Below are 23208 nucleotides of genomic sequence, written 5' to 3' on the forward strand. Positions count from 1 at the left end.
AGGAACTGGACACATAGCTGCTTTTCCACATGTTACCAGCTCTGCCCTGCTCCACACAGTTTTGGTTCTCCACTGTGGATATGTTATCTCCCCCATGTAGTGGGTACCAGTGTAGTGATGATTCTCTGACCAATCACTGATCAGAAGGGTGGTCACGTGACCTTCATTGTACTGGCAAGGCTAGCTCGGAACTTCCTCAAATGTGGTACCAAAAAGTTATCGGGTAACTTTGGAAAAAAAACGGACTCAAGTACAGTTGAGCCATTTCCATGCAGTAACAAAGACCAGTCCTTAAAGGGAATCTGCCCGCTGCGAAACACCGCCCCAAACTAGAGCAAGCGGTGTATAGCGCGACACCGAGTCCGGATATGTCATTTTTATCTTGCATTCTGACACTGTGCTCCGACAACCCTGTAGTAAAATGCACTGAGCGGACTCCTCCTTGAGTCCTCTTCATTATGTGCATGAGCTCAGGAGTCCTCCCAATTCATTTTACTACTGGTTTGTCGGAGCACAGTGTCAGAATTCGGGCTGCAGCTATCGATTATTTTAGTAATCAAGTATTCTATCGATTAATCGAGTACTCTAATAAGAAAAAAAACAAATTAAAAGAAAGTTTTCCTTTATAAAAACTCCTCAGCCCCCCTGCCACCAGTCCTGAGCGTGATCAGCCCCCGCCCATGCCATTAGTACTGTGCCATCTCCCTGCCCATGCCATCAGTACTGTGCCTTAACCCCGCCCATGCCATCAGTACTCTGTGCCATCACCCCACCCATGCCATCAGTACTCTGTGCCATCACCCCCCATGCCAACAGTACTGTGCCATCACCCCCCCCCCCCATGCCATCAATACTCTGTGCCATCACCCCCCCCCCGGCAATCAGTACTCTGTGCCATCACCCCCCCCCCCCCTGGCCATCAGTACCTGTGCCATCACCGTCCTGGCCATCATTACCCTGTGCCATCACCCCCTCATTCAATCAGAACTCTGTGACATCAACCCCAAGCCATCAGAACTCTGCCATCAGCCCCAATACCATCTGTACTCTGTGCCATCAGTTCTCTGTGCCATCAATCCCCCATGCCATCAGTCCTCTGTGCCATCACCCCAAGCCATCAGAACTCTGTGCCATCACGCCCAATGCCATTCGTACTCTGTACCATCAGTCCTCTGTGCCATCAGTTCCACCATGCTATCAGGCCCCCCATGCCGATAGTACTCTGTGCCATCAGCCCCCCCATGCTATCAGCCCCCCAGCGCCAGTTTAATACTTACCTCTCCTATAGGGGCGCCGCCGACACTCCACAGCTCTTGAGCATCTTCTTGTTCGCGCGGTGCACTGTCGTCCTGACGTCACACAGGGTCAGGTCATAGTGCGCACTTACGTGCACTATGCCCTGACGATGCGTCAGGATCCAGTGCAGCACGGTGCAGGCCGGCGGGTGACCACGGAGAGTGAGAAATAGCAAGCGCTTCACTCCCGCTCCATGGTCACATGACACAAACAAATCCTCGATGCAAAAAATTTGCATTGAGGATTTCTTTGAGTCGAGTTACTCGCTTTAATCGAATAATCGTTGCAGCCCTAATCAGAATGCAAGCTAAAAATTATATAACCGGACTCGGTGTCGCACTATACGCGGACTCTGTTTTTTTTTTTGCAGCTGACAGATTCCCTTTAAGGACTGGTCTTTGTTTCAGCCCCTTTTTCACTTCCTGGAACTGGCTCAACTGTACTTGAGTCTGTTTTTTTCCAAAGTTGTCAATTGTACCCGGTACCTTTTTGGTACCACATTTGAAGAATTTCCAAGCTAACCAAGCTGGTAAATGGAATCTGTCACCAGATACATCACTATGAATCCAACTTACATGCAAGAAGCGCGCTCGTCAGTACTTTGTGATGGTTTTGGTCCTATTTTAATAGCTGTCTCCATTGTGTAGAAATCAGCATTTATATTTATGCTAATTAGCGCCTGGGTGCAACGAGGGCAGTGTCATTGCACCCCAGGCACTGCTCCTTTCCATTCCCTGTTGCACCCCCACCTCTGTGACTGACAGAGCCAGGCAGTGACTATGTACTTACTACTGGCCCTTAAAGGGGTTGTGTCACCTCAAATGCGCATCCGCCCTCCATTCATTTCTATGGGAGTTACAAAAATACAGGTGAAACTCGAAAAGTTAGAATATCGTGCAAAGTTCATTTATTTCAGTAATGCAACTTAAAAGGTGAAACTAACATATTAGAGACACTCATTACATGCAAAGCGAGATATCTCAAGCCTTCATTTGTTATAATTTGGATGATTATGGCTTACAGTTTAGGCTGCTTTCACACTCGCGTTTGGTGCGGATCCGTCCTGGATCTGCACAGACGGATCCGTTCAGATATTACAACCGTCTGCATCAGTTCAGAACGGATCCATTTGTATTATCTTTAACATGGCCAAGACGGATCCGTCTTGAACACTATTGAAAGTCAATGGAGGACGGATCCGTTTTCTATTGTGCCAGATTGTGTCATAGAAAACAGCTCCATTCCGCTTTGGAGGCGGACACCAAAACACTACAAACGTGTCCGTCTGATGAAACTGAGCCAAACGGATCCGTCCTGGCACACAATGTAAGTCAATGGGGACGGATCCGTTTGGCTCAGTTTCATCAGACGGACACGTTTGGCTCAGTTTTGGTGTCGGCCTCCAGAGCGGAATGGAGACTGAACGGAGGCAAACTGATGCATTCTGAGCGGATCCTTTTCCATTCAGAATGCATCAGGGCAAAACTGATCCGTTTTGGACGCTTGTGAGAGCGCTGAACGGATCTCACAAACGGAAAGCCAAAACCCCAGTGTGAAAGTAGCCTTATGAAACCCCAAAGTCACAATCTCAGGTCCCCTTTGCTCAGGTGTTATGGATTAATTCGCGGACTAGAGTGTGACCCTTTGAGCCTAGAATATTAAACCTTTTCACGAAAATTCTAATTTTAATTTGCATTATGGAAATATATGGACTTTTGCACGATATTCTAATTTTCCCAGGTTCACCTGTAGTTGCGCACTGGCTCGACTATTGCCACCAGCCCCATAGAAATAAATAGAGGGCGGCCACCCATGCACGGTGTGACTTCTGAGATAGCTGCAGGTCCCAGAGGTGGAAAAACAAAAAACACCTATTTCCTTCATGTCAGCAAAGAATCTCCAGCAGCTCGGAGTACTACAACTCCCAGCAGGTCTAGCCCCAGCACTCACCACCTCCAGCAGCCGTCCTCCCTCCACTGCATGCTACCAACTTCCACAACATGACAAGCCCCTCCCTTCCCAAACGGACCCCTGACACTCTCCACCGTGATTGGCTAGAACCGCGTCGGGTCACGTTCCCGCCTTTCAACCAGCAACCAATAGCCGCTCTGACCGTTGTGCGGGAGGTGGAGCGACGCCGTACGATCTCCGTGGAGACGATTCAATACTTCATATCTTTATTCACTTCACGGAAGTAAATAGAATCGTGTTTTTATTTTTTTCCTTTTATATTCAGTCTCTTTCTTTTCGTCTTCTGTAATTAAAAAGCTTGCGGGCACGTTCAGCATAAAACTCCACTTCTGCACGCCCTGGAAACGTGTGGGAGCGTCGGGCGCGGTGCATCCTGGGAGTTGTAGTTCGGTCTTGTTCATAACCCGTTTCGCTTTTAATAGGATAAAGAGCTGGGAGTTTTCGAAAGGCACGTGTCAAAGGCAGTGCAGAAGTGGTCATTCCTCATCAGCTGGAGAGACACGTGTTGCTAAAAAGTGACTAATGAAACTCTTATTCTGCATCCCAGAACTACATTACCCAGAATTCCACAGCCCCTTTAAACCCCGGTGGTATGCCTGTGTAGGTATGTTCGTATCCGAAGTTGACTTAGTAGGAGGGGGCGGGGCTATAGACTGGGGTGACGGGCTGCACTGTACAGCAAGGAGTGGAGGAATGACCCGCCGGGTGTACTGACCCCAGAGTGACACCGGTGATTGGCTGCACCGCCCTCTTCCGGGCACAGCCCACATTTGGGAGATTCCGCACGCGCTCCCCGCACCCTCTATGTAGTCGGGCACTGGTTCTGCTGGCATGGGGAAAGCGGCGCTGCTCACACTGCTGTTGGCCGCAGTCTACACTGTGCAGCGATGCGGCAGCTTCTCCCAGTCCGTGGACAATGACTTCACCTTCACCCTCCCCGCGGGGCGGAAGGAGTGCTTCTTCCAGACCATGAAGAAGGATGCCACCCTGGAGATAGAGTACCAGGTAGGACGTGCTGCTGGGCAGCTAGAGCCTGTGTGGCACAACATCAATAAGAATTAGAGCCAGTTCACACCTCCTGATTTTTGAAAAACACTTTTTGACGCTTTTTTTTTAACCACTACAAAGTGGAAATTTAAATTTGAGGTTTTTGAAGCAGATCTGCCCCAAAAAACGCATGGACTTACACTGCGTTCACACCTGAGTTCTGTATGCGCGATTACAATCGCGGCTCCGGAACAAGTGAACGCCCATTGTCGCGCGTTCCCGGAAGTCTATGTACGGGAACGCGCGACAAGACGCCCAAAGAAACTCCTGTACTTCTTGGGGCGTCGGGCGTTTTACAGCGCGATCGTGCGCGCTGTAAAACGCTCAGGTGTGAACCAAGACTTACAGTATTGTAATCCTGAACACTTGCTGGAATGCCGGATACGGCATTAATTTCCATTGGAATGTATTAGTGCTGGATCCAGCATTAAAATTTCTGCATTGACGGATCCGTTCTTCCGGTCCGCACATGCGCAGATCTTTAAATCTATGAAAAAAAATAAAAATATTGGATCAGTTTTTCCGGATGACACTGGAGAGAGACGGATCCGGTATTTCAATGCATTTGTCAGACGGATCCGTCTGACAAATGCCATCTGTTTGCGTCCGGATTGCCGGACTACGGAACTGGCTGGCGGAATCCTCTGCCGCAAGTGTGAAAGTTACATGGAGCAGTATTATTTCAGTGGGAGGTTCAGTGCTGATTCTGCCCCAAGATCGGACGCGCTGCTTTTTTTTTATTACACGTGTAGAAAGAAAGTGCTGCTTCCTATTGAAATGAATAAGAGGCTGTTTTAGAGGTTTGTTTGTTTTTTGAGCTGGTTTTGAGTCACAAATGCCCCAAAATCAGCACAAAAAACTGTGTGAACTGTCCAATCAGCGGCCGGCTCTTACAGATGAGGACCTCCGTCTTAATTGGCCATTTTCACCCACGGTTATTTTCTTAGGTTGTGTTGCGAGGGAGGTTTTTTTCTTTTTGGTGTAGATTCGGGGCTGAATCTGTGCTGTAACCGCCTCCCATTGTAAAATATAGCATTGCCATCTGCACTCCTTTTTTAAAGGGGTTATCCAACCCACATTTATACTTAACAGCTCCCTGGCATCTGCATCACAGCGGACCCCTGCATGGCCGTCACTCCATCCCTCTGTCATGCAGATCAAAACATCCTGCGGCAATGGGGGGGAGCAGCCAATAGCAGGGTGCGACAGGGACGAGCCTCCCTAGCATAGCGGGTGACGCTAGGGAGGCTCATCCCCGTTGTGGCCTGCTATTGGCTGCCGAAGGATTTGTGCTGCGCGGTTTTCCAGACCGCGCCAGGAATGTACAGATCCATTATTGGTGCGGGTACCCCTCGTGGACTCCTGCTCTGGAGCTAAACCATACAAAATGAAAACACACCGCAGCTGCTTAGGCCTCTTTCACACTACCGTTTTTTTTTTCTGTTTTGCGGGCCGCTTTTTGCGTTCCGTATACAGTCCGTATGCGGAACCATTCATTTCAATGGTTCCGCAAAAAAAACGGAATGTACTCCGTATGCATTCCGTTTCCGTTCCGTTGAAAGATAGAACATGTCCTATTATTGCCCGCAAATCACGTTCTGTGGCTCCATTCAAGTAAATGGGTCCGCAAAAAACCCAGAACACATACGGAAATGCATCCGTGTGTCTTCCATATCCGTTCTGTTTTTGCAGAACCATCTATTGAAAATGTTATGCCCAGCCCAATTTTTTCTATGTAATTACTGTATATGCCATATGGAAAAACGCAACGGAAACAAAAAAACGGAATAACAGATCCGTGAAAAACGGACCGCAAAACACTGAAATAGCCATACGGTAGTGTGAAAGAGGCCTTATACTACAGTCATTGTGATCGGCAGACACATTTTGATGTAGGTCAGAGCCGTTTTCTGACAGATGGCGGATCCGTTGGCCGTTTACGTGCACCAATTAAGATTGATGTCGGTTGATTGGGCAGAAATTGGTCGGAAATCTTTACTTGTAAAATTGCATGAATAGTTCAGAATTCGGTGACTCTGATTCAGATTCTTAGGGCTGTTTCACACGAGCAGATGCCGTGCGTGGAATCCGCTGCGTGAAAGAGAGCCATGCCGCGTTACACGGAGCAGTAACATGACTGATAATGCTCCGTGCCTCTCTGTCACCTTTTTACTACAAAATAACGGTGACCACTTTATCTCACTGTGATTTTGTAGTAAAAAGATCACAGAGAGGCAAAGAGCATCATCAGTCATGTTACTGCTCCGTGTCTCGGCTGTCCGGAGTGCAGCTTGGCTCTTTTTCACGCAGCGGATTACCCGCACGACAACCGCTCGTATGAAAGAGCCCTTAAACATGTCCAATAAATTCTCACAATCTGGTGTATTTTTGTCGATTTTCGCCATTTTGGAATATTAAGATGTTTTGTTACCTAAGGCCGAGTTCACATTGGCGTTATTGAATTCCGTTATAGGTTCCTTTATGACAGAATGCCAAACGGAAGCCTTTAAGAGACATTCCGTTTTGCTCCATCCTAATACATGTCTGGGGGCACATAACGGTTCTGTTTGTTTCAGTCATGTGTAACGGAAACAAACAGAACCGTCATGTTCCCCCACAGACATGTATTAGGATGGAGCAAAACGGAATGTCTCTTAAAGGCTTCCGTTTGGCATTCTGTCATAAAGGAACCTATAACGGAATTCAATAACGCAAATGTGAACTCGGCCTTAACTGGGAAATAAGAGAGGGAGCCGTATAATACCAGCGTGTGACCGGGTTCTAACCCCAGGCTAGGATCGCGTACCCAATGTATAGCACGTGATCCTGAAAGTGGCTGCCGCACAGGATAGCGGAGCAACCCGCATAACCCCTTTAAATAAACATTGCCTAAAGGGAACCTGTCATCAACTTTATGCTGACCTCACTGAGGGCAGAATAAAATAGTGACAGAAATGCTGATGTCAGCGGTGTGTCAGTCATGAGCTAATAGTAAGTGGTTGCTGAGAACCAGCATCATAATCATTACAGCCCGGGCCTCGAAAAGAGTCAACTCTACCTGAGAAGAGTCCTGGTTATCCATAATCTCCTGCTCTCTCACCCACCTGCTGATGATTGGCAGTTCTCTCCTAGAGAGAAAGAGAAAACTAGGTAGAAGACTGTCAGCCATCAGCAGGAATTCCTGAATAACCAGGACTCTTCTCAGGTGGCCGGGACTCTTTTCCAGGCCCAGTCTGCAATGATTGCGATGTTCGTTCTCGGCAACCACTGACTTTTGACTTCTAAATGACAGACCGCTGAAATCAAGTCACCCGTCTGTACTTTATTCTGCCATTAGTATGGGCAGCATAAGGCTACATTCACACGTCAGTATTTTTCTATATCCCGATTTTTTTCCAGGACCCATTGAAAATGAATGGGTCCAGATCTGTTCCTCAAAAAACGGAACAGATCAGGAAAGAAAAAACGGACGTGTGAATGGACCCTAAAGGTGATGACAGGTTCCCTTTCAAGGCTATGGACACCCGAGGGGCATTTCTTTTATACTGAAAAATGTGTATTTTTGGCTAAAAATCACTTTTGCTGCGCTTTTCTTTCAGCTGAAAGGTAAGACTCCTTAAAGAGGACCTTTCACCATAATAAAACCTCTAAACTGACTATACAGACGTGTAGAGCGGCGCCCAGGGATCCCCCTGCACTTACTGTTATACCTGGGCGCCGCTCCGTTCGCCCGGTATAGCCTCCGGTATCTTCATAGTTAGGCTCCACCCAGGGGAACCTGCCGCTGTCTCCTTCTCCCATGCTGTAGCGCTGGCCAATCACAGCGCTCAGCTCATAGCCTGAGAGAAAAAAAAACCTCTCGGGCTATGAGCTGAGCACTGCGATTGGCCAGCGATACAGCATAGGAGAAAGAGACGGCGTCAGGTTCCCCTGGATGGAGCCTAACTATGAAGATACCGGAGGCTATACCGGGCGAACGGAGCGACGTCCGGGGATAACAGTAAGTGCAGGGGGATCCCTGGGCGCCGCTCTACACGTCTGTATAGTTAGTTTAGAGGTTTTATTATGGTGAAAGGTCCTCTTTAAAGGGGTTCTCCAGGCTTTTTGATATTGATGACCTATCCCCAGGATAGGTCATCAATATCAGATTGGCGGGGGACCAACACCCGGCACCCCCACCAATCAGCTCTACAGGGAGAAGGCGTATGCCATGCACACGTGCCTTCTCTCTTTCTGTCCACTGCTGCCCCATAGACACATAGCAGGGAGACGACACATGCGCACGGCGAGCGCCATCTCCTCAAACAGCTGATTGGTGGGGGTGCCAGATGTCTGACCCCCGCCGATCTGATACTGATGACCTATCCTCAGGATAGGTCATCAATATTAAAAAGCCCGGAGAACCCCTTTAACGGACCCCATTATAAATCTGTGGGGGCCCCTGGTATCCATCATGTGACAGGATGCAGATTGGAACATAGTGTAACGTACTTCAAGGGTAGTGTAGGAGTCCAGTGTGCACCTCCTCCCTCTAGGGTCATTATAACAAATACAGGTTGCATTAGTGATCTTTTATGTCGTTCATGTACCTGTTTATGTGCTCGATTATTCTTTTATTCTGAGGAGTATACATGACGTGATTGCATTGTATATGTTTTTATGTATAGGTCCTAGATGGTGCAAGTTTAGACATTGATTTCTACCTCTTCTCTCCAAATGGAGACCTGGTCCTATCTGAGGATCGACAGTCAGATGGCGTCCACACGTGAGTTACATAGGACTGCTGGAAGGGGCCAATGAGGATGTTTACAGGTAGAGCAAAATATGGTACAAGTTTCCTCTCGTCCGGCAGGGTGGAGACTGTGGATGGAGACTACGAGTTCTGCTTTGACAACACCTTCAGCCGTATATCAGAAAAGGTGATCTTCTTTGAACTGATATTGGATCACATGAATGACGGTGAAGAGCAAGAAGATTGGAAGAATTACGTCATCGGCACAGATCTCTTGGACATGAAGCTGGAGGATATACTGGTCGGTACCATTTGTATTACGATTGGTCTAGAAGGTTTTCAGTCGTCTTCTATCTGATGTAGCTTATGCAGGTAAAGTGGTGCCCTTTAACCACCGTTATAGCAGACCTCCCGCAGTACCTAGAACTCACGTGGTTCTACTGGACTGGATTTAGACCATAAGATAATCTTGAGTCTGGTTCAGTAGAACCACAGGACATTTGGGTGTTAGGGCTTGTCTCATGATTAGTGTTGAGCGAACTTGTGTTTTTAAGTTCGGGTAATCGAAGAATCGCGTTATGGATTCTAAATTCCATTATGGTCCGTGGTAGCGGAATCCATAACGTGATTCTTCGATAACCCGAACTTTAGACACCGAACTTAAAACACTAGTTCGCTCATGATTTAAACTTCTCTACTTTCCACAGGCTATAGGGGATAAGTGTCTAATTGATGGGGGTCTGACTGCAGAGACCCCACCGATCATGAGAACAGGGGTCCTGTGCCCCAACTATGAAAGGAACAGCGGTCGGGCATGCCTGCTACCACTTTAGTCTCTATAGGACTCCTGGAAATAGCCAAGAACTGTACCCCAGCAGTCCTCTAGAGAATGAATGGGGTGGCAGTACTTGAATGCCACAAGTGACCCTCATTTTTATGATTAGTAGGGATCCCAGTGGTTGGACCCCAACCAGTCAGACACTTATCCTGGGACAACCCCTTTAGGGTGAATACGAAAATTTACTCCTGAAAGCATCATGATTGCAAGTGCACCACTTCTGCAGTGAAGCAATGTTAGGCTAAACGTGTTCAATCTGACGGCTGTATTTCCCGGACCCAGTGCTTCTTTGACCCTAATGCCCAGCATTATAACGACGTATGATGCTGCTGTGGATTGCTGGGTCTACTTTACTGTACTCATGGTATTATGTTGAGTACAGTAGAGCAGGCTCGCTGTCAGGCAGGAACTCGCAGCATCATAAGCTATTACCATTCTGTGAGTTCAGTCTGGGAAATGCTGCTGTCGCATGGAGCGCGTTTCTCGGACTGAACACACTTGTGTGAAATTAGCCTTAAAACGGTTTTCCCATCATAGACAACGGGGACATATCGCTAGGATATGCCCCTATTATTTGATAGCTGCGGGTCCCACCTCTGGAACCTGTACCTACGCCGAAAACAGAGCAGGGAGAGTGGGTTTCCTTGGGTCCGGTACACTGCCAAGTGCTCTCCCCATACAAGTTAATAGGAGCGCACCGCGCTTGAGCAGCCACCGCTCCCATTCATTTCTGTGGGGCCGACGGAAATAGCCGAGCCAGCACTCGGTGCGCCCTCCGCCACTCTCCCCACTCTGTTCTCGGCATAGGTGCGGGTCCCAGAGGTGGGACACGCACCTATAAGACAATGGGGGCATATCCTAGTGATATGCCCCCATTGTCTGTGATGGGAATACCTCTTTAAGCTATGGTCACATTGCGTTTGCAGTGCTGGGAACTGCTCCTTTGAATATATTTGTAGACAGTCACCCCTCGCTATGCCAAAAGATTTTCCTTTTGACAGGCGTCCGCCGCACTATACAGTACCAAGGCAACCTGCAAAGTAACATACATGTGGTATATATCAGATGAGCGAATCGATTCATCTCATCAACAGGGCTTCTTCCCCTGTAGGGGGTGCTGTTCCCGCAGATGCCCACCTGCCACAAGATTGAAGGGGTCGGATATATAGCCCTGCCCTGACAATTTCCTGCCAGCGCTGCTGCACAGATTAGCAGAGCAAGGGCACAGGCTCTATTCCGGCTACAGAGCAGCATTTGCGCCTGCGCAGAGCCTGTGCGCCAATCACTGTGGCAGCGCTGGCAGGAAATTGTCAGGGCAGGGCGCCTTACTATGCTAAAAAAAAAAATAAGTTACATATTTGCATGAACTTTCAGAGAAGATGGACAGAGTCCAGAATGCTGAAGGCTTCACCGAACATGAACAAGCTTATCCCTCGTTACATATTTGACATCTGTAATATCCATATTTATTGTTAATTAGACTCCATTTACCGCCGCTGACATCCTTTTCTGATGTGATGTTTGATCTAATTGAAGCTGCAAATAAAACTTATTGTAACCTTACAAGGTAAATAGAAAAGGGCGTTCCCGCGTACACGTAGGATGACAGACGAGCCTTTGTTACAAGTCCCACGTAGGACACGAGAATCTGTCCTCTGCAGAGCTGGATATTGGGCAAGATTTATGGGCTTCTCATTTTTAACATGATTTATCCAAATATCTCTAAACTTTTTGTTCCGTTGTGTTTGTTACACATTTAATAGACGGATAGATGCAGGTCTCATCCTTAGGACCTGCATCTACCTTGAGAATGGGGCCCCGTTTGGTGGCGGCACTTGTGGCTCTCTTCGTTCACTTCTGCACTTGGCTGGTTTGTGAATTTCCATAGAAGTGAATGAAGAGAGCCGCGCATGCGCAGCCACCGCTCCAGATGTTGCAGTCAGCAAACAGGGCCCTGTTCTCGAGGTGGGACCCGCATCTATCGGATGTTTATGGCATATACTGTGAATATGCATCTGGCGGGGATTCTGCCGCCTTTCGAAATAAGTGCTGGTTTTTGTCCGGCCGACTGTCGAATATGAACTTTCAGGCTGTATGCTACATGGTCTGGCATTGCTTTCAGTTCATTACTGCTTTTGAGATTACAAAAAGGAAGTGATTTTGGATATAAATTTGTCCCTGGTTTACTCATGTCAGACGGCGGTGTGAACCTACCCTCAAGGCTTTGATCCGCTTTGCTTCAGACATTTCATTCTTCAGAAACAGAGTAAATGGAAGCTAAAATGGAAGGGTTTCTTCACGTGACGGACACAAATAGTGTCTGAACGCATTGCCTATGATAGTACAATGGGCGGCGTTGGTGTCCGCCATGTGAGGAAGCTTCGCTGTAACAGAAGACACCAGCACAGATGTGAACCTAGCCTCGGCTATTGTCTATGTAGCACTTCCTCTACATTTTTTTTTTTTTCATTTTTCGATGCTTCTCTGTGAAGACAACATGGTAACTTAGAGTAACTAAATTTTTGAATACATTTTTGTTAACAAGTCCCTAATGTCATAATAACACTTTTTGTAAATATACTTTATTAATGTACCCATGTGCTATGCCAGGATTTAGTAAACCTCCAGGGGGCACGGGCAGGAGCAGCAATATGGCTCCTGCCCCATTGATAAATTGCCAGCGGTGTACTGAAAAGTAATTTTTTTTTGAAGAGTCTATTAAAAATACATTAATAAAGTATATTACAAAAACTGTTATTAGGGACAAGTGAACAAAAATGTATTCAAGAGTTTAGTTACACTTTGACCTTGCTAACAATGCTGAGAAGACCCAGAAGAACATCTGCAATGTAACTCCATCACGGTTGTTCTGGTTGTGACTTTGCATATAAGAATTTTTTTTAGCACGTTAGTGACATGTTGACCATGACATACTAACGGTGCCTACGTTCCTCCATTTCCCCCCCCCCCCCCAAAAAAAGAGTAACTTTCTGCAAAAAAGGCCCCTGTATTAGGCTCCAACCCCTCTGTAGCAATAAAAATAAAAATTGTGACAACCTGTATCTCTTACAAAAAAACTGTACATAATTGTCACAACTCTGCCCTAAAAAAAAAAAAAAAAAAAAGTGAGAATGTATCATCAGTAGTGTTGAGCGAACAGTTCGAGCATAGTTCGGGTCCGTACCGAATTTTGGGGTGTTCGTGACACGGACCCGAACCCGAACTTTTTCGTAAAAGTTCGGGTTCGTCGTTCGGCATGTATTTTGGCGCATTTTGAAAGGCTGCAAAGCAGCCAATCAACATGCATCATACTACTTGCCCTAAGATGCCATCGCAGCCATGCCTACTATTGGCAAGGCTGTGATTGGCCAAGTGCAGCATGTGACTCAGCCTCTTTATAAGCTTGTGCGCACGTCGGGACGTGCTCACTCCCGATGTGAATAGAACAGGGTTAGACGCAGCTGATGCTAGGGCGAGAATAGGCAGGGATAATTGAATAACTGGAAGCAAATTTCTCTCCTCCACCTGTGATTCATCTGAACTGCAGCTGAGCTGCTTTTTTGATAGGGATTGGCTATTTTTAGAGTGGCCAGAGTGATTTTTCCATCCACATGTACCCGGGCTGACCGCCGGCCGCCATTTTGCGACTTGTAGTGCTGCAGCAGAAGCTGCCACAGTGTGCATTCCAAAGCTCCAAACAAGTCAGACATCTACACCTGGGATTCAGACCAATAGCAATTTAGCAGCACAGTCCAAGGCTATTTTTTTTAAAGGTTGTGCAGACCATTTTGTGGCACATGTTACTGGGCTGATAGGCGGCGGCCATCTTGGGACTAGTGCTGCAGCACAATCTCTCCCAACGTCCATTAATCACTTGTAATAGTGGTCTGTGCCATAGAAATCCTACATCAGGGACTTGGGTGTGCTTGTGTCACCCCTACTAATACCAGTCCACCTGTAATCCATACAGTGAAAAGCCATAAAGTATTCCAGTGAGGGAATTTTTTTTTTATTTAAAAAAGGCCAAGTTAGTTTATCTGGCGTTCAATATACTAGATACAGTTAGGCCTGCGTTTCATACATCTGGAATTAGCAAACTAATGTGCTGGGGTTGGGAAAACATATATGTACCCATACTAGAATCTGTCAAAGAAAGCGGTACTCACATATAACAGTCATTCCATCTGTAATCCATACAGTCAAAAGACTGAAAGTATTCCAGTGAGGGGATTTTGCTTATAAAAAATAATATATTTCATTGTGGTGCGAGTTGAATCGCAACAATGAAGAAAAATACTATTAAGGGACGAGGACGCGGTCGTGGTGGTGTCCGTGGAGCCTCTGTTGCTGGTAGAGGACGTGGCCGTTCGGCCCCAGGCGCACACAGTAGGGAACGAACTCCCTCAACTAGCCGGCAGAATGTACCGCAATATCTCGTGGGGCCCAATGCCACTCTTAGGATGGTAAGGCCTGAGCAGGTACAGGCATTAATCGATTGGGTGGCCGACAGTGCTTCCAGCACGTTCACCACATGGTCTTCCACCCAGTCTTCTGCGGAAAGCGCACAGGTGGCACCTGAAAACCAAGCCCATCAGTCTGTCACATCACCCCCAAGCATATCAGGGAAACGGTCTGAGCCACAAGTTATGCAGCAGTCTCTTCTTCTGTTTGAAGACTCTGCTTCCAGGGTTTCCCAGGGGCGTCCACCTAGCCCTTCCCCAGTGGAGGAAGACATACCATGCACTGACGCACAACCACTTATGTCTCCAGATGAAGAGGACATGGGAATACCACCACAGCAGAGTCACCGACTCTCTGATGATGACGAAACACAGGTGCCCACTGCCGCGTCTTTTTGCAGTGTGCAGACTGAACAGGAGGAGGTCAGGGAGGGAGACTGGGTGGAAGACTATGCAGAGGACGATGAGGTCTTAGACCCCACATGGACTGAAGGTCGTGGCGATGACTTTCACAGTTCAGAGGAAGAGGTAGTGGTGAGACCGAGACAACAGCGAAGCCAAAGAGGGAGCAGGGGGCCAAAGCAGACGAGCCGCCGCCCCCAGAGTTCGCCTGCTACTGGACATCGCCAACAGGGACCCAGCCCCACAAAGGCAGCTTCAAAGAGTTCCCTGGCATGGCACTTCTTTAAACAATGTCCTACCGACAAGACCCGAGTGACTTGCACGCTCTGTCATCAGAGCCTGAGGCGAGGCATTAACGTTCTGAACCTCAGCACAACCTGCATGACCAGGCATCTACATGCAAAGCATGAACTGCAGTGGGGTACACACCTTAAAAACCAGGCACTCGCTGAGGCTCCCCCTGCTCCCTCTACCGCTGCTGCCTCGGCTTCCGCCTCGAGAGGAATGTTGCCACCTGCCGAGCAGCAAACAGAGGATGTGCCACCGACACCACCACCACCGCCACCGTCAACTAGCGTCTCCACTATATCACACAGCAGCGTTCAGCTCTCAATATCTCAAACCTTAGAGAGGAAGCGCAAATTCCCCCCGAGTCACCCTCGAGCCCTTGGCCTGAACGCCAGCATTTCTAAACTGCTGGTCTTTGAAATGCTGTCATTCCGGCTGGTGGACACAGACAGCTTCAAACAGCTGATGGCCATGGCTGTCCCGCAGTATGTGGTTCCCAGCCGCCACTACTTCTCCAAGACAGCCGTGCCTTCCCTGCACATGCAAGTGTCCGATAAAATCAAGTGTGCACTGCGCAACGCCATTTGTGGCAAGGTCCACCTAACCACAGATACGTGGACCAGTAAGCACGGCCAGGGACGCTATATCTCACTAACTGCACACTGGATGAATGTAGTGGCGGCTGGGCCCCCGGCGGACAGTTCCTTGGCGCACGTCCTTCCGCCCCCTAGGATCGCAGGGCATCATTCTCTGCCTCCTGTAGCCTCCTCCTCCTACTCGGCTTCCTCCTCCACTGCTTCCACCAGCTCATCCGGTCAGCCACACACCTTCACCACCAACTTCAGCACAGCCCGGGGTAAACGTCAGCAGGCCATTCTGAAACTCATATGTTTGGGGGACAGGCCCCACAGCGCAAAGGAGTTGTGGCGGGGTATTGAACAACAGACCGACGAGTGGTTTCTGCCGGTGGGCCTCAAGCCAGGCCTGGTGGTATGCGATAATGGGCGAAATCTCGTGGCAGCTCTGGGACTAGCCGGTTTGACGCACATCCCTTGCCTGGCGCATGTGCTGAACTTGGTGGTGCAGAGGTTCATTCACCACTACCCCAACATGTCAGAGCTGCTGCATAAAGTGCGGGCCGTCTGTGCGCGCTTCCGCCGTTCACATCCTGCCGCTGCTCGCCTGTCTGCGCTACAGCGGAACTTCGGCCTTCCCGCTCACCGCCTCATATGCGACGTGCCCACCCGGTGGAACTCCACCTTGCACATGCTGGAGAGACTGTGCGAGCAGCAGCAGGCCATAGTGGAGTTTCAGCTGCAGCACGCTCGCGTCAGTCGTACTGCCGAACAGCACCACTTCACCACCAATGATTGGGCCTCCATGCGAGACCTGTGTGCCCTGCTGCGCTGTTTCGAGTACTCCACCAACATGGCCAGTGGCGATGACACTGTTATCAGCGTTACAATACCACTTCTATGTCTCCTTGAGAAAACACTTAGGGCAATGATGTTAGAGGAGGTGGCCCAGGTGGAGGAGGAGGATGAGGGCTCGTTTCTAACACTTTCGGGCCAGTCTGTTCGAAGTGGCTCAGAGGGAGGTTTGTTTAAGCAGCAGAGGACAGGTTCACAAGTCGCCAGCCAAGGCACTGTACTGGAGGACGAGGAGGAGGTGGAGGGGGACGAGGATGACGCAAGTTCACAGCGGGGTGGCAGCCCAGGCCCATCACTGGTGCGTGGCTGGGGGGATACGGTGGACGATGACGATACGCCTCCCACAGAGGACAGCTTGTCCTTACCCATGGGTAGCCTGGCCCACATGAGCGAATATATGCTCCAATGCCTGCGCAACGACAGCAGAGTTGCCCACGTTTTAACGTGTGCAGACTACTGGGTGGCCACCCTGCTGGATCCCCGGTATAAAGACAATGTGCCCACTTTAATTCCTGAACTGGAGCGCGACCGTAAGATGCGCGAGTACAAGCGCACGCTGATAGAGGCGCTCTTGAGAGCATTCCCACATGTCACAGGGGAACAGGTGGAAGGTGAAGGCAGAGGAGTGGCAAGAGGTCGCCAACGCAGCTGTGTCACGGCCAGCTCATCTGAGGGCAGGGTTAGCATGCTTTCCTGCCCGGCGGCCAGCGTTTTATCTGAACGCGTATTCAGCACGGCAGGGGGCGTCATTACTGACAAGCGCAGCCGCCTGTCCACAACAAACGTGGACAAGCTGACCTTCATAAAGATGAACCAGGCATGGATCCCACAGGACCTGTCCCTCCCTTGTGCAGAGTAGTCCTTATTAACTGCCTAAAACATGTCTTGTTGTGCTACGGGCCACTTCTTTATTTGATACAAATTTTATGAAACCCACAGTTGAATGAAACTCTTCTCTGTCTGGGCGCCGGGGCCTAACCAGATGAAAGTGGCCGGTTAAACTAACGGGTGACATGAAGCCATAACCTCTGCCATGCTACCTCTGTCTTCTGTCTGGGTGCTGAGGCCTAAGTCAAATAAAGCGGTCTTCTGCTGTGCTGGGGGATATGAAGCTAATCTCTGACCTCTCTCCTCTGTCTGGGTCCAAAGGCCTAAATCACTGAAAGAGGCCTTCTCCTGTGGTGTGTGATATGATGCCAGAATATGTGCTGTGGGGCCTCTCTCCTCTTCCTGGGTGCGGGGGTCAAAGTAACTCAATGGTGGCTTCTCCTGTGGTGGCTGATATGATGCCAGAATATGTGCTGTGGTGCCTCTCTCCTCTTCCTGGGTGCGGGGGTCAAAGTAACTCAATGGTGGCTTCTCCTGTGGTGGCTGATATGATGCCAGAATATGTGCTGTGGGGCCTCTCTCCTCTTCCTGGGTGCAGGGGTCAAAGTAACTCAATGGTGGCTTCTCCTGTGCTGATTGATATAAAGCTGATGGTTGTGCCATCTGACATGGTTGCCAGGGTCTGATTCAATGGGGGCCTACTCCTGTGGTGGGTGATCTAAATGCCTGATTCTCTGCTGTGAAACCTCTCTCCTCCGTCTGGGTGTAGGGGTCAAAGTCTTTCAAAGTCGCCTTCTCCTGTGCTGATTGATATGAAGCTGATGGTTGTGCCATCTGACATGGTTGCCGGGGTCCCATTAAATTGTGGCCTACTCCTGTGGTGGTTGATATGATGCCTGATTCTCTGATGTGGAACCTCTCTCCTCTGTTTGGGTGAAGGGGTCAAAGTAACTAAATGGTGGCTTCTCCTGTGGTGGCTGATATGATGCCAGAATATGTGCTGTGGGGCCTCTCTCCTCTTCCTGGGTGCAGGGGTCAAAGTAACTCAATGGTGGCTTCTCCTGTGGTGGCTGATATGATGCCAGAATATGTGCTGTGGTGCCTCTCTCCTCTTCCTGGGTGCGGGGGTCAAAGTAACTCAATGGTGGCTTCTCCTGTGGTGGCTGATATGATGCCAGAATATGTGCTGTGGTGCCTCTCTCCTCTTCCTGGGTGCAGGGGTCAAAGTAACTAAATGGTGGCTTCTCCTGTGGTGGTTGATATGATGCCTGATTCTCTGCTGTGAAACCTCTCTCCTCCATCTGGGTGTAGGGGTCAAAGTCTTTCAAAGTCGCCTTCTCCTGTGCTGATTGATATAAAGCTGATGGTTGTGCCATCTGACATGGTTGCCAGGGTCTGATTCAATGGGGGCCTACTCCTGTGGTGGGTGATCTAAATGCCTGATTCTCTGCTGTGAAACCTCTCTCCTCCGTCTGGGTGTAGGGGTCAAAGTCTTTCAAAGTCGCCTTCTCCTGTGCTGATTGATATGAAGCTGATGGTTGTGCCATCTGACATGGTTGCCGGGGTCCCATTAAATTGGGGCCTACTCCTGTGGTGGGTGATCTAAATGCCTGATTCTCTGCTTTGAAACCTCTCTCCTCCGTCCGGGTGTAGGGGTCAAAGTCTGTCAAAGTCGCCTTCTCCTGTGCTGATTGATATAAAGCTTATGCTTGTGCCATCTGACATGGTTGCCGGGGTCTGATTCAATGGTGGCCTACTCCTGTGGTGGGTGATCTAAATGCCTGATTCTCTGCTGTGTAACCTCTCTCCTCCGTCTGGGTGTAGGGGTCAAAGTAACTAAATGGTGGCCTACTCCTGTGGTGGGTGATATGATGCCTGGTTCTCTGCTGTGGGACCTCTCTCCTTTGTCTGGGTGCTGTGGTCAAAATAATAGTAAGTGACCTTCTCCATTGGTGGGTGACTTGAAGCCTGATTCTGTGCTATGGGACCTCACTCCAATTAATATTGTTTAATTTTTATTTATTTTATGTTAACTCATCATTTCCCTATCTACATTTGTTTGCAGGGGATTTAACTACATTTTGCTGCCTTTTGCAGTCCTCTAGCCCTTTCCGGGTGTGTTTTACAGCCTTTTTAGTGCCCAAAAGTTCGGGTCCCCATTGACTTCTATGGGGTTCGGGATGAAGTTCGGGTCGAGTTCGGATCCCGAACCCGAACATTTTTCTAAAGTTCGGCCGAACTCGTCGAACCCGAACATCCAGGTGTTCGCTCAACTCTAATCATCAGTTTTTATTTCAAACATATGTTTAATAATTTTGGGTGATGTTTTTTAATTTTCGATGTCACTGTCTATTTAAAAAAAATAAAAAATAAAATCCTGTTTTCATACTAGCCACTAGACCTAATACTACATGGGCGGCACAGCTCCCTTTTTAGCAGTCATCTCTTTATCATTACAGGCAAGATAAATAGCAGATGTCACCTACATCTATAGATGACACAGGATCCACCATTCACAATAGGTGATATCACAGCTTATCTACTCCCTCCCGACCTCTGCACAGGTCACAAAGCATGGCTGGCAAACTCTCCTATAGAAGTCAATAAGTCCCCTCTTGTCCATTGTGTCTATGGCCCATGGTGCCTGCTCTAAATGGTGATAACCTCTCAGGCAAGATGGCCACCCGCATAATCATGCTCGGGAACGAGAATTAAAATTAGAAAATACAGGTTAGAAAAAAAAGGATGTCACTATCTGGTTTTAACTGGCAGAAAAAATGATAGGTGGCACATTCCCTTTTAATGAGAGGACCACCATCACCTTGTGTCATAGACCACTAAAGAATCTGTTTTATCAGAAGGACCATTCGGGCCCAGTCATCCAGTTTGAGAGGTTTTATTTTTCAACTTGTTAATAACTTTTTCTTTTTGTTTTGTTTGTCACCCTCTCCCAGGAAACCATCAACAGTGTCAAAGCAAGATTGGGAAAAAGCCTCCAGATCCAGACTCTGTTGAGGGCCTTTGAAGCAAGAGATCGCAGAATCCAGGAGAGTAACTATGAGAGAGTAAACTTCTGGTCCGTGGTCAACTTGGTGGTGATGGTTGTGGTGTGCGTCACCCAGGTATACATGCTGAAGAGCCTTTTTGAGGACAAGAGGAAAAGCAGACCTTGAACGTCCTTTATCCCTTGTGAGGAACTTGGCCAAGACCATGAGGAAAATCAACCTCAATGCATGGACGGGGGCTTTTATTACAGAGGTTGTATTTATAAGAGCTGTGATTTGACAGATTTAACATTTTTTTGTTTAAATCCTGGTATTTCTTATGTCTTTTTTTTCACCTAGTTGTATAACCTTAAATCTTATAATGCCTATATAGGTGAAACTACTGGTCCAATAGGTCAAGAAGGGCGGGACAGAATGATTGATTAAATCCAAGTCTGTTGGACAAAGCAATCATTACATGTGCCCAAAATGGTGCATTAAAACCTATAAATTGTCCTGCAAAAAATAAGACCTCATACAAGTACATTGATGAAAAAAACAAAGGTTATAGCTCTTGGAATGTGATTTTAAAAAAGTGTGGTCACTAAGGGGTTAAGAAATTTATTTTATTTTTTTTCTTTCTGCAAACCACTTTTATAAAAATGTTGTAGTTGGGAGTCTCTGTACCAGAATGAAGAAAGCTGTTCTACATGATTAGAAGAACACGGTATTGGTCCATGTATTGTGCCTGGTACTGCAGCTCAACGCCATTATAGTGAATGGACACCAGGCGTGGTGTGTCTGATCCTGGACAACCCCCTTAGCACAAAAAGTGGTCTTCGAGCAGCACAATATTGAGCCTCAGGATAGGTCATCAATAGCTGATTGGTGGCTTTCTGATAACTGGCGCTGCCACCGATCAGCTACTTGAAGATGTCTGGGTGGTCCTGTGAGCATGCAAGGCGCTGTACATCATATAGTGGCTGGGCCGGGTATTGCAGTCATTAAAGGGCATCAGCAGATTTGTGCCTACCTGTTACATGTGCACTTGGCAGCTGAAGGCATCTATGTTCATATGTGCCGCATTGCTGAGAAAAATGTTTTAGCATATGCAAATGAGCAAAGGGGGCGTTACCAAAACTCTGAGGTTCTGCAATTTGATTGACAGGACGAGGCAGTGTAAGCGTCATCACATCACTGGTGTGCCAGGAGTCGGACCTCTACCTATACTTGGGACAGGTCATTAATAGCTAATCAGTATTTTACTCACGGAAAACACCTTTAAGGCCTCATGCACACGAACGTATTTTGTTTCTGTGTCTGTTCTGTTTTTTTTTTTTTGCGGATAGGATGCGGACCCATTCACTTCTATGGTGCTGTTAAAAAATGTGGATAGTCAACTGTCTGTTTTCCGTACCTGTTGTCCGTGGTTCCATTCCGCAAAAAAAAAATTAGAGCATGTCCTATTCTTGTCCGTCTTGCGGATAAGGATAGGCATATACAATGGATCTGCAAAAAAAAAAAGGATGCCGTACGGACATCCTTTTTTTTTTTTTTGCAGACCACAAAATGCATACGGCCGTGTGCATGTAGCCTAAAGATTATGATTAACAAACGGAACATTTTATGATCTCAAATGATAATTTTTTAGGTCTCTGGCACCAAAAGCTGTTGCTTCAGAATGACATATTGAGCACTGTATACATGTTTCCATGTCGGTGGTAATGCCCACAATCACAACGTTATACATAATGGGGGATATCGTTAACATGGTTTTTAAGTGTTTTGAGCATGTTCTTTTCCTGGCAAGCATTCAGAAGTCAGATTGGAGAACCTTTTAGATCTATGGCCAAGTTAACCTTGCACAATGGACACCTATTGAAAGTAGCTCTAAAAATGCTAAAATGTTCATAAAAAGGTTGTATGAGTAGAACAACATGGCTGCAGTAACCAGCCCCGGCCACAGCTTTGTAGTGTTCACGCTGCTGCAGAACAGGTAATGTGCGGGGCTTGGGACCCCTGCCGATCGATAGTAAAGGAGTGGACAACTTCTTGGAAGCCCTCCATATAGAAACTGCAGGTTCTGGTGGGGTTAACCAACAATCTAATGTGTACGGGAAGAGAAGAATCGGTCAGGCTGAATTTCAAGCGGTCCCAGAGTTGTCTAGCATTTTCTCCTCTCACTATTGAAAACACATTCATTCTGATAAACGGAGCATGCATGTGTATGAAGGGGAAGGGAGAGGCAGTGGTGAGGGTTCAGCTACCGGCTATTAAGGATTTATGGACACTAGGGATGAGAGAGTCCTCTCCTGCATAACGGAAACGGATCTGTTTTGCAGCCCATAGACTTTTATTATGACGCAATGCCTCTAAAGGCATTCTGTCATAGACTTGCGTTATGGTCCGTGGTAACAGAATCCATAACGAAATTTAAAAATATGAAATTCGCTCTTCTCTAATAGACACCTTACTGCAGAATTTTTGTTTGACCCCATGTTTCCTTTATCCATACAAAACTATACTTTTGTGCTATAAGCTATTATTATTTTTTTTTTTTCAGTTTATTAATGGAAAAAATAATTTGCACATCTTTTTACAATCACATACAAAATCATTTTAGGGGAAAAAAAAATATATACATTTGCATCTTTTTTGCAGTGCGGAAGCACTCTGGTGCTTCTGTTCCGCACTGAACTTCCGGATTGTGGACACATTCAAGTAAATGGGTCCACATCCGTGATGCCCATATATTGTGGAGCCGCTGATTGGAACGGCTGTGCGCATGAGGCCTCAAACTGCGGCCCTCCAGCTGTTGCAAAACTACAACTCCCAGCTTGCCTGAACAGTCTACAGGTATCAGGCTACAGCAGGGCATTGTGGGAGTTGTAGTTTTACAACAGCTAGAGGGCCGCAGTTTGAGGATGCCTGC

General features: G+C 47.7%; 2 protein-coding genes across 5 annotated transcripts in view; one reads left to right on the forward strand and one right to left on the reverse strand.

Annotated features, from left to right (window-relative positions):
- Positions 1 to 3281, reverse strand: part of CCDC18 (coiled-coil domain containing 18) — a 56412-nt gene extending 53131 nt beyond the window's left edge. Inside the window, exon 1 of one of the 4 annotated variants that reach the window (XM_040407889.1) lies at positions 3247 to 3281. Coding sequence is in view for 1 of the 4 variants with exons in the window: in XM_040407888.1 (XP_040263822.1) it covers positions 1872 to 1936 (65 nt within the window). In the remaining 3 variants the exon portion in view is untranslated. Of the gene's footprint in view, positions 1 to 1277; positions 1300 to 1871; positions 1988 to 3246 lie in introns of those variants that run through there. The other 3 variants (XM_040407890.1, XM_040407888.1, XM_040407891.1) reach the window with 3 other exon arrangements.
- Positions 3282 to 3880: 599 nt separating this feature from the next.
- On the forward strand, positions 3881 to 20864 carry TMED5 (transmembrane p24 trafficking protein 5). The gene is made up of 4 exons (XM_040408356.1): positions 3881 to 4272; positions 8982 to 9079; positions 9167 to 9347; positions 20247 to 20864. The coding sequence occupies exons 1-4, from the start codon at positions 4099 to 4101 to the stop codon at positions 20463 to 20465; spliced, it is 672 nt and encodes a 223-aa protein (XP_040264290.1). The 5' UTR covers positions 3881 to 4098; the 3' UTR covers positions 20466 to 20864.
- The last annotated feature ends 2344 nt before the right edge of the window (positions 20865 to 23208 follow it).

Source organism: Bufo bufo, chromosome 9 (genome assembly GCF_905171765.1).
Source record: "Bufo bufo chromosome 9, aBufBuf1.1, whole genome shotgun sequence".
In the NCBI taxonomy this organism is placed as follows: Eukaryota; Metazoa; Chordata; class Amphibia; order Anura; family Bufonidae; genus Bufo; species Bufo bufo.

Excerpts from the sequence above, each read along its gene's own strand:
- TMED5 (XM_040408356.1), top strand. The coding sequence starts at position 4,099 with ATGGGGAAAGCGGCGCTGCTCACACTGCTGTTGGCCGCAGTCTACACT. Across the intron at positions 9,080-9,166 it reads CAGTCAGATGGCGTCCACAC|GGTGGAGACTGTGGATGGAG; the intron begins GTGAGTTACATA and ends CTCGTCCGGCAG. Across the intron at positions 9,348-20,246 it reads TGAAGCTGGAGGATATACTG|GAAACCATCAACAGTGTCAA; the intron begins GTCGGTACCATT and ends ACCCTCTCCCAG.